We start from the raw sequence: 11,553 nt of genomic DNA, 5'->3' as shown, positions 1-11,553 counted from the left end.
TTAGAATAACTTTTATTCATCTTTACAAAGACAAAACTGTGGCACTAAATGACTTTTGTCCAACTGTATGTAAGCAAACATATAGCAAAAGGGTAGGAAAAAATAAAATAACCAATAGTTCAAATGTGCAAGAAAACAATGAATGGCAATCGTGTATTTGGATTTTTTTTTGGCCTATGGTGTGAGAACAGGTTATATTTGAATTTTTCCAGGCTGAATCACACAGGCAGTTAGTTTTCCTTGTCCAAGTCCCCTGGCCAGCCAAGGATGACTTCGACTCATAATGGCATGACCTGTGGTGGTGAGTACAGAGGCTGGAATGAGTGGGCTAATGAGATGTGACATGGGTTACCTCAGTGGACACACTTACGCTTGGATGAGCACACATAAGTGGATTTAGTTATGGAATGATGGCACAGGTTGGAGGGTGGGAGTTTCTCGCATTTGAAAATAAAGTTATTCCAACAGTCAAACTAGCCATCAAATAGAACGATACACTTCTTTGGATCTGGTAGGGATTTATGGGTATGATGAGTAAAGCAATGGCATAGAAAGGAATATATTTGGCATTTAATGTCAGTTTGGTGGGTTTGTTAATAATTCTGGTAATGGCCTACCACAAACAGGCAGGTATAACATTTCCAAGCCATACACTGCTCTCTAGTGGGGATGTAGAAGAAGGTAGGTTACAGGAGTAGTATGGGATTTAGAAAGTAAAAGATGTGAGGGTTTTTTCAACCTTGTTTTAAAACTACTGGAGACTTAGCGTCTGGCTGTTTTTTGTGTGTGTCTGGTTTCTAAAAGAGAGAATTGTAATACTGACAGCTGTATTTTACAGCATTTGACTTATAAAACACCACACTTGGTAAAAAAATAAAAATAAATACAGCCTGTTATTTTATGGAATCATCTCATAACAAAAGGCAGCAACAATGGCATTGTTTGAGGGAGAAAAAAACAATTTGGCATCCGTAACAAATGATTAATGTTATTAAATCATTGCGCTGTTTGACCAACCAAAGGAGGCGATGTGGAAGTTGGGTAACATGCACACAACTCAAAATGTCAGTTTTGTAGATGAAGGAAACATCAAATCAAATTCCCATTTAAAAATTCCAGGGCAATATTGATGTGTAAGTATTTAAACATCATTTACGGACCTGCCTCATCAGGACCACTCGAGTGATGTCATCATCCCAGCTACTGTGTAACAGTAGGAAATGCTCTTAAATTCTATGCTTTTTATACATTATTTTACACTTATCTTATTCAGACATCTTGTCTCGTTGCACAGTCATCAGTCTTAGCCCTAAAATTCCTCTGTAATATTTTTTTTTCTCCTCAACCTTCCCTGACTGGCAGAGAAAGTACTTGATGAATACTTCAGAACTGAAAGTGTTGGTGTATTTAGATTGGGCTGTGAGACGGGGGAGAGAAGGTTATCCTATATTTCTAGCTGTCATAAAAAAAAACTCTCCTCCTGAAGTCTGAGCCCCCTTCGGCCAGGTAACCCAAAACCTGGATTGGGGAGTCTGTGTGGTATATGGGGAGAGGAACAATGTGGCTCTTTGTGCAAGCTGGGCAGAGAAAACAAGCCGTTTCCCCTGGAAAGAGATCATGTTCAGACTCCATCTGAGAAGACCACACAAGGCTGATCAGTGCCCTGTCTGCTGTGTGAAGCGAGGAAGAGGAGGTGGGGGGGTGAGGAAGACGGGGTATAAGCATCAACACGCTTTAAGGGATTGTCTGACGAGACCTCAAATGATGTTCTGTCTCGAACTCTCCTTGGACACGACAAAACACACTACCCTGTGACACTTTTTTTTTTGGTCCGAAACGTGATGGCGTTGTACACCGCCCCCCTCCCCGTAGCCGTCACATGACCATCTGGTCTTTCTGTTTTGGCACCCTGCTGGTCCACAGGCTGTGCAACACTGGTGGGCTGTGGGGAGCAGGCAGGAAGGTGTTGGCCCTGGCGCCGTCCACACGAGGGCGGAGGTACTGAATCTGGCACTGCCATACTGTGTGAACAGGGGTGCTGTTCATGTACTGGGAAGGGGAAAAAAAGAGAAGAGGATCAAATGTAAGAAAAGCTTTAAACATACCACATTTATTTATTCACCCATGCTGTATAAACACTTTGAGTCTAGTTGACACTAGCGATAACTTACACAATCAAACCGAGAACATCTGGGCTCTCTCTTTCTCAAACACACACGTGAATATTTAATACCAACAGGCAGAAAGTCATGTGAAGGCAGTGTTCTATACTCCCCATCTCATGGCGTTTTAGTTTCAAAGCTCAGCGAATACTCGAGTGGTGGGTTCAGATTACACAAGCCTATAAAATATCCCAAATAAACGAGAGGAAATTTAGACAGAAAAAGCAACTGTTTCCTGAACCCGAATCGCCTGGCCGGCTGCCATTTCTGTCAGAGTGGGAGTTATTTTAAAAGACGTTTAGCTGAAAAGACAATGAAGGAGCGATGGTAATGTGGCGCTCAAGAGTATAGAGGTTGCGAGCTAAAGCCATTCACGTAGGGCAGCAGCCAGCTCTCGTTTCACACAACGCCGGGTCATAAATCCGTCTGCACGACGCAAGCAGCATGCTGTGATTTCATATGTATCGGTTACTAAGGGAACACTTGAAACCACAACAAATGACAACACGCACTTTTAGTGAAAGCAAATCTCTCAATACGTATAATCCTGCCAAAATCATTCATTTCAAACACAACCGTTTGCGTGCTGTCTTTCAATAGACTTTAAAAAGCTTTTTTTAATTTTCTGAAGTTGACTGCTGACCTTTTGGGGGACAAGGCAGCGGAAAAGCAGAGCAGTTGAAATTAAAAACCATGTCTGAAATATCACCGGATTAATCTCGGGACATACAGTGAAACGGTAACACGATCTCATTATGGCAAGATATCAGTGGGCGCGGAAGGGCCGATGGTGTTACAGATATTTGGACTACCAACTCAGCGAGTGAAATAAAGAGGGGCCTTTGATAGGTCCAAAGTAAGGAGGCTGTTCTGCTATACTTAACATCTGGTTGGCAACGGACAGCAGTTGTGAGTGCAGACAGAGAGGAGAATGATAAGTCAGCCAAGCTAGGGTGTCACTATGACGTTCATAATTGAATCATTCTGGTTTTGTCCATATGTTTCATAAAGAAACTTCAGAGCTGTATTCCAGCTGTGTCTCAGAGTAGTACCTTGTACGTTCCAATAATAGAAGGAAATAGGCCCGTATCTCAAATTGACTTCATTGTCACTCCTACTTGATCTTCTCTAATGTATCCGCAGTCTATTCCTGTCCATTACAAAAAGAAGTTGTGCACGGCAATACGCGCTAGACGCATACATCGAGTACAGCCAAAGGGTTGCTGTCAGGTAACCAAAGCATTTTGACTGTCAGGTTGTCGAAAGTGATCGCCTTTCAAAGTGACTCTCACTACCCGTGCCCTTCACCTCCTTCCCCTGTTGTAACCTTAGAACCCCGAAGAGTGCCAGGTAACCAGGATTCTTTCTATTTGGCGCCATGCTGTTTAGTGACCATGCACATGTGAAACCTGTGATTCAATTTCTCCTATGGGAGTTTGTGCACAGACTTTCCGGTCCTTGGTCAAATGACATTTGGAATAAGTGGTGGTTTTTAAGTCTCAACATGGCATGCCACTTCGGAAATGGTTACCAACCACTTTAATGCAATGGGATTTCTTAAAACATTGGCCAATATACAGTAGTTAGTTCACTTTCTATGTTATTCCTGGAGTACATTTTTTGCTTTAGCCTTCTCATGATAATTTCTTACCTTTCTTATTTGTTTTGATCACGGATTCGTAGACATCTTCTCTTAAGAGCTGGTTCCATGTCTCCAGCACTGGGCGTATTAGCAGGGCTTCTTAAACTACCTTTGTCCCTGAGTTTGGGCAAGAGCAGTGGGGTGGTGGTCCCACCGGTTTTTGGCGCAGTAGGTAGGGCATAGGCGTGGTCCTCATCTGGCAAGTGCGGGTCGTCTCCTGCATCCCTAACTACTGCTGAAGTTTCTTGTGTCTGGTTAACTTGGCCCTGAACTCGGACTGGGCAGACAACTGAGCACTTGTTTTCTTTTATGGATTCTAACTCAGTAAGTGCCTGATCTGCAGGTGGTATCGGTACTTTCTGGGGTATGGTTGAACCCGGACTGGCTATGGATAGTACTGAGGAAATCCCATTTGGACCATGCTTTTGAGATTTAAGGGCAGAAGCCATGGGATCATATGGGTGCTTGTTCACTGTAGGACTTGTGGCTGTGTGTGAAGGTGAGGTGTGGCCATCCGGATGTTGGTATATAGGGTCAATGGAAGATGGCCGAGATGTTACTGGAGAGGGGCTAGATCTATTCAGCCCTGATCTGCTACCCTGCATAGAACCTGACTCCACTATCCCCAAAATGTCCACCACTGTCTTTACACTAGGTTCCGGCTTCACTTGGGCTCTCTGGAGAACCCGCTGAATAACTTGTCTTTCCGAGTGATGTTGTTGTTTATAGTCCGTCAGACATTCTGAGCTCTGTGTAGAGGAGGGTGATGTACTATAATGTGCTCCAGGCGACATAGGCCCGCTGTGGCACATCGACGATGGGGATGAGAACGGCCTCTCTGATTTAACCCAACCTACATCTTTGGAATTGGGGTCATTGGGTAAAGGGAGACCATGAGGCACATTTCCACTTGTTCTAGGGTGTAGCAATTGGCTTTTCCCTTCGGGTATCCCAGGAGAAGGAAACCTTGCAGGTATGGATCTACATCTGTCTGTTCCCTCTGGCACAGGTTGTATAACACCATTGTGATTTGGGGTTTCTAGATTTCTTTTAGGCGGGACTGGAATCGGGATTGGAATGGGAACTGGGACAGGAAGGGGAATAACAATGGGGTATGGTACCAGGATTGTGGGTTGGGGCAGGAGGGGGCTAAAGGAAGGAATGCCAAAGTTCATTAGAGGAGGCATTGGCACGGGGCCTCTGGGTAACATAAGTGGAGGAGAGTGCAAGCCAGGGTAGTAGTGCCGAGGTAGAGGGTGCATCAACCCTGGTGGGTTAATGGAGGAGGACGTGGGAGGATGCAGATGTGGAGAGTGAGAAGGTCTGTGGATGGGGCTAGAAGAGGGACCGGAAGGTCTTGGATGGAGGGCATTAGCAAGGGGGCTTCTGAGGCCCTGAGCATGAATAGGAGGTCTAACAAAGGGCATTCGCAACTGAGAAATTGATGAATGTTCTAGATGGTGGCGTGGAAGAGGAGGAGGAGGAATAAGCGTAGGATGAGGCGGCACCTCTACAGCAGGAGGATGTGGAAGAGGGTGGATGGGCCTGTCAAGAGTTCTCTGCCCAGTGACAGGATGCTTGGAAGAAGTAGATGATTCTGAAGAAGACATCGAGGAGGATTCTGATGATCCCGGAATTCCTGTAGGGCCCTTAGGTGAAGTGTCTCTTTGAAGTGCTTCCCCTATACTGCTACCATTATTCCAAGACTCTGGAGTGAGAAGATTTTGCCCGACCAGATTATGATCTGACCTCCCCTCTTGTCCAGCTCGAGCTGGGCTGGGGCATGTAAGAGCCGCACGTGCTTCTCTGTAGAACACATCCATCTTGTACTGATTCAGACATTTGGTGCTGCAGAACTGAAGTCGCTCTTCGCCTGATCCAAAATCCAGGTATTCTTTTGTGTGACGGACATGCTTACACCAATCACACACCTGCAACACAGGGGAGAGAGACTGTGGAGGGTCACAAAAGAGATCCATCATCAAATGACCTATGTACAACTGTTTGTTAATTATCTTCTTACTCTAACATTGCTGTTTATCTTCATCACCAGTCTGGGTGTGTCCTCTGCATGAGGGTGCTGGGGGGATCTCTCCCCATGGAGGTCCTCATCTCTGGCCTTATTGGTAGAAATCAGAGTAAGGAATTTCAACATTGAACTAGGACTAGTATCGTACTTTTACCGTTGCGCTAATGTTAGAGGGAATTTTCTTTTTGTTTGAATTGTTCTCATAAAATAGATTTCAAAAACATATTGTTCAGGAATGGTATCAGTATCAGTATTGAAAATCTTTGATTGGTACCCATTACTAAATTGAATCAAGCAGTTAAGCAAGCTCGGGTTCATATTTGTGGTGGATTGACTTGAATGCATGGCAATGTCGTAAAAATACTACGGTGGAATTGATCTTTTGCTGGTAAATCAAAATTGAAAAAGCCTAGCAACAAGGCTGAAATGATCGGCCTGGTCATGAATGGCATCAAACCCTAAAGGTCAGTCCTGTGAAGGGAAATCACTATGTGGTGAAATGGATACATTTTTACAACCAACTAGGAAGATAACGCAGCTGATGTATTGTCTTATTAATGCCGCCAGCATAATAAAGGAATTTGTGTTGATTTGTGTAAGGAGATCTTTTGTGGATCCGAGTGCTTCCCCGGTCCAACGAGTCGTGTTGAGTTACAACACATGAGGCAGCTGAAGGTAAGGTATGCACTGAAAGTGGACACCTCGCCCCAGGCGTCCTGGCCTTCTCAGACAAGCAGCAACAAGCCAACCACGCAGCTTTCCTTGCCGTGTCTGAAAAAGTAGAGGGTTTGTTGCACCGCCTGCTCAGCGTGCCGTTTTTGTCCCGAAACTCTCGTGGAGGATACTATCGCAGGATGACAACAGGGATGGCGAAACGGGATATGGCTTTAAGTCACACACAACCTCTGGAAATGGTATATCCCATTGAGGAAGGTGACAAACCATGTTGTACGAATCCGAGCGGTCACTCATAGTCGTTGTTGTGGTCTTTCCTCAACACCAAAGCTGCTCTAATGGCTTTAACCCTCCATTAAAGAGAAACTGATACCGAGTATCCTGGATGAACTATGACCTCCATCACACCGTATTTTCCCCAGAACATATTCCTAGTGAGTGAGTTCTAAGGAAAACCTTTATAAACATCGAAGCCAATTTATGTGCCATTCATAATGCCTGAAACTTTTTACAATAGGATTGTATAAAACTAACCAACGGTAGTTGTACTTGTACACAAGCCATGTGACTGGCAATGATAGTCCAATGTTAAATGGATGCGTGGTCGAGATGTCATTTGCAATCGAGTTATATTCACATTGCAGTCAGCTGTCACGCAACAACTTGCATTGATTGCTCACCTTATTGCGTTTGAAGTAGGCCCGTCTGCAGGCAGCAAAACACTTCTCACTGCAGAAGCTCTTGAGCTCCGAACCCATGCATAGAGAGTAGCGCTTGACACCTTCTTTCTGGCACCAAACGCACACTATCTGTACATTCTGTACGTCATCCACTGTGGGGGGCGAGAAGAAGCGGTTGCAGTCAAAATCTCTTCCCACATTCCAGGATAGGTTCCATGAAGCCCTTAAATCAGGGGTGTCAAACTCGGGTTGGTTCGCGGGCCACATTAACATCAACTCCATTTCATGTGGGCCGGACCATTTTAGATCTAGTATTTAGATTTTTTTTAAATTGGATTAAAAGAAGTGGATCAAAAGCTCCAAATAGTCAGTTTTTATATATCTAAAGCAATGTTTATTTGAGCTTTTTGTTTCTTAGCAATGGAAAATTTCTTTTAATCGTTTTTCATTTCTAATGGATACAAAATATATTTTTTAATTATGTTCAATATTAAAGTGGAAAACGGAAAATATCTATATATTTATTTTTAGATCTTACAAAATGCGCTTTGAACTAAAAACACAAAACAAAACAAAATGATTAAAAAATTGCAATGATTGATTTTAAAATGGGGAAAATCAGAAAATGTAACGTACATCTATAATCATTTGAATTTGATCCTAAAACAGAAAGTTGGCACTCATGATTTACTTTCTCGGGCGGCACAAAATGATGCAGTGGTCCAGATTTGCCCCCCGGGCCACCACTTTGACACCTGTGCCTTAAATATTCTTTAGGTGTGAATATAAATGCCTGGCTACATAACCCATTTTTAATGGGGTTTGGACTTCAAAAATATCAATAAAAGCATTATGATTGGCTGTCAATGGGTGAATGGTTTCCCTCGTCTGTCGCTTAAAGTTAGCTGGGCTATCCGGCACGGCCTTGAACCCGTATAAGGATAAGTTTTAATTGCTTAGATTCATCGGTTACCTGCTGATGGCTTTATTAGGGGTACAATGACGGGTGCACTTTTGTGCTCCTTGGTCGTGCTTGAGGAAGTGCTTGTTGACGAAGAGGAAGATGAGGGAACATTAAATGACTCCCGATCGCCACTCTTCATAGCGAGGGCCGAGTGACTGACTTTGCTGTCATGGGTTTTCGGTTTTGGCAAAGAGTTTTCTGAAAAAATAAAATAAAATATTCAATTCCATCCAGGAATTCCATCAACATGCGGAAAATACACGAGAAAGATACCTTTTAACACCGATACATGCTGGCGTCTCTCCCGGTAGTTCCTGATCTCGTTGGCTTCGGCATCTCGAAGATCTACTTTGTCGTAGCCGTACCATCCCAGGAGCTCGTTCATAGTGCTTTCTGCAAAAGTCTACGTGGGAGAAGTGACAGATTCAAATTATTTTTATATGTCTAAAGTAACAGCCACAAATAGGATTTTGTGTGTTTCGTGGTTGCGGTGGAACTTTTTATCCCATGCTAAACATAATCAGACCTTCCTAGCCCGAATGAATGAAAGAGATTCTTTCCCTGCTGGAGAAGTGAATTTCAGCACAGTGCAGTTCAGTATGACGCTTTTTCCATGATGTATTCATGTTGTTTACTCTTGCTAAATCTGAGACGGAAAGGTTTAAAACCCGACACCAGTGTGAAATCTATGAATCATCCTTTGTTTATCTCATCTAATTGGGAAAAAGCGGGAGAAAAGAAAACTGTTCCTTGCAGATGTGTGGTCCCCCCTCTTTTTTTTTTATTACGACCAGATGAAAAAAAAAATCTAAACACAAAGGTCTCTCTCTTTATCCACCCACCTCACTCTGTGGTGATGGAAGAACCGGATTGGAGGAGAAATCTGATCCAGAATGGGCAGAAATCAGAGCGGGACACCCAACACCACAGCGAGGTCCCACGCTTCTCGGAAATGCCCCAGTTGACTCCCTTCTCCCAGCTTTCCCCCCCTCTGCTGCCCCTCCACATCCATCCTCCCCATGGTCGCCATCCTCCCCTCCACCCCGACACCTTCAAACCCAGACACCCGACCCGGCACGGCATCTCAGGTTTCACCCTTTTCCAGGACAGCCAGTCCGCCGTGGTGGCGTTGAAGCGGCGTAGTACCGACTACACATTCTTTCCTCTCTACGACCTCTGGTCTGCACCGGGGCCCTCAAAGAAAATGGAACTCTCCCTCGACTTGCTCACTTTCTGCTGTTTCAGTGTGAGTGCGAGTAGTGGTATCGTATCCAGCTAAATATGCCCAGCGATGATTAAAGTCAAGTATCCGGTTTCTGCTGGTGCGCTCGGAGCTTGACGTGGAGGGAATAAGTCTGAATGTGGTGTTGAAACAGATGTATTACAGAGACAACATTGCGCCGGACCGCGGCACAGTGAGAAATCAGTTCGCCTGCCTTTTTAGATTACTGCTAGTTCAAGATCACAATTCGTGCCCACGTCTAGTTTGGCAGATTTGATTGATTTCAGCCTACGTAGACTTTTTTTAATCCCCTTTTTTAATAACCTTAATATCCTTCTTATGTTTTTGACAATCTGGTATACATTCAAAAGCTGATTTTGCTGCCGTGACATTGCCTTTTCAATTGTTCAACAGTATTATGTACATTGTATTTTCACACATGTACCTCTATATTTCTGTCAACTTATGGTATGAGTGAATTCAAACTTTGCTCTGCCTTCACATGATCATAACATTGAGTCCATTCTTGCAGAGTGACTTGGACTCAATTTCTGGCATTTCTAGTTTCCAAGGTGAATGCACCTTGAGGCAGTGTATCGCAACCTACTTGAGACTAGGCACATATTCCATATTGAAAAAAATTCTACTTTAATTGACATTAATGTACTTTATTTACTTGACCCTAATTTTTTAACGACTTGGGCTTATTGGAGTCTAAACTAACAGTTTCTAGTGGGAAAAATGTATAACATATATATTACCGTAGACTTTAAATAGACCGTACTGTACCACTATGGATGCTAATTGTTGCAATCCAAGGTACAGATGTGTTTTCTTGGACCCAAAAGATGTTCGACAAAGTGTGAAAGCCACTTGTCAAGACTATCATTCCAGTGATCGGACAGAGTACCCCTGTATATACACCCCGTCGTTCGTTGAAAACAATTTTGTCCACCCACTTCCCACAATGTTGTTTGTGTTTCTTTTTGGCAGTTGAGACAAACATCTGCTTTGTGAGAGTGACAGGCCGTATCCTAAACCACAAGGAGAGTTCCGTCCAAAGCCAACAAACCGGGGCCGACCCTGAGATCCAGCCGGGGCAGGCTTTACATCAAGCGGGGATAGTGTTTCGTATGTTTTGATTAAAATTAGGGGAACTTGTAACACTACACCTCCCTTGGATATCAAAACTCCACAGTCCAAACCACTTAAAGAAAAACGAGCACATTTCCTCCCCACGCTAAATGCCAGAATCATCCCCTCCTTCTTGAAAAAAAAACCCCTTCGATTTCCCAGGCCAGGCTTGAAGGAGCCTCGGATATCCCTTACCAAGACTCAAATAACCACTGACCAAACCCAAACAAAGCGCACTATCCGTGGATAACTTTCCATGCAGTAATGTGGGCATTACGGTGCGAGGCAATTGCAACCTTTGACAGAAAAAACGGCAAATATGTCTGATTTTTTGTCATGTTTTCGCCACCCGACATGGGTCTGATGCGGGTTATTTGGGGATATTAATGTCCTTCCCTCCTGATCCGCCCCCACCCTCCAACTCCAGCGGGGGCAAGGAAGAAGTGACGCACATCTGGATCTCTAGTGGACATAACAGTGTACATGTTGGGGCCACAGCTGTGCTGACACTGCGTCACAAAACTTCAACTGTTTTTTATAATCAGTTAACATCTGCAGCCTTATTAAAACTTCCTGTCTATCTTAAATTAGTTGTAAAAATGCTTAAGAAAAGAAATGTATGATATTTAGTTCCACCACATTAAATAAACTACATAAAGTGCATTCAGTTTGTAGTCATGTAGAAATTTGTGCTTAGCTAAATAGGAAGGATTATTATTATTATTTTTTAGGTCAGTGATAGAACATCCTCTCACCTTCATCTCCTGGTTAATTTCCCTCTTGACGGGATGCGCTGGTTTCCTGCTGCGTTTACTTTCTGGTGGTCTCCCTTTCTCCATCTCTGGCATACTCCCCGTCTGTGGCGGATCCGGTCCGGATCAGATGTGTCAAGCCGTCAGTACCGAGGTGGATTACTGATGTGGGCCAGTTTGAAAGCTGTCACTCGCAGTGACAGTGGCTGTCATTCCCGGACGTGCGAGCGCCTAATCTGGGGCTCCACGCGCAAAGAGTCCCCGGGACATGTGTGCGCGCTCCGGGTTGGAGG

The 11,553-nt window shown here is 44.0% G+C and overlaps 1 protein-coding gene across 2 annotated transcripts; it reads right to left on the bottom strand.

The window, feature by feature from the left end:
- Positions 1-48: 48 nt before the first annotated feature.
- Positions 49-11,553, bottom strand: LOC144064989 (sine oculis-binding protein homolog). 2 transcript variants are annotated; one of them, XM_077587921.1, is made up of 7 exons: positions 11,264-11,553; positions 8,426-8,555; positions 8,162-8,350; positions 7,189-7,340; positions 5,828-5,923; positions 3,814-5,756; positions 49-2,049 (listed from the first exon to the last, which is right to left on the bottom strand). In XM_077587921.1, the coding sequence occupies exons 1-6, from the start codon at positions 11,354-11,356 to the stop codon at positions 3,819-3,821; spliced, it is 2,598 nt and encodes an 865-aa protein (XP_077444047.1). In that variant the 5' UTR covers positions 11,357-11,553; the 3' UTR covers positions 49-2,049; positions 3,814-3,818. The 2 variants fall into 2 exon arrangements, with proteins under 2 accessions (XP_077444047.1, XP_077444048.1); XM_077587922.1 differs by having other exon boundaries at positions 3,814-5,735.

Source organism: Stigmatopora argus, chromosome 19 (assembly GCF_051989625.1).
Source record: "Stigmatopora argus isolate UIUO_Sarg chromosome 19, RoL_Sarg_1.0, whole genome shotgun sequence".
In the NCBI taxonomy this organism is placed as follows: domain Eukaryota; kingdom Metazoa; phylum Chordata; class Actinopteri; order Syngnathiformes; family Syngnathidae; genus Stigmatopora; species Stigmatopora argus.
Note: the sequence above shows the minus strand (reverse complement) of the source record. Positions and strands in the feature narration are given on the sequence as shown.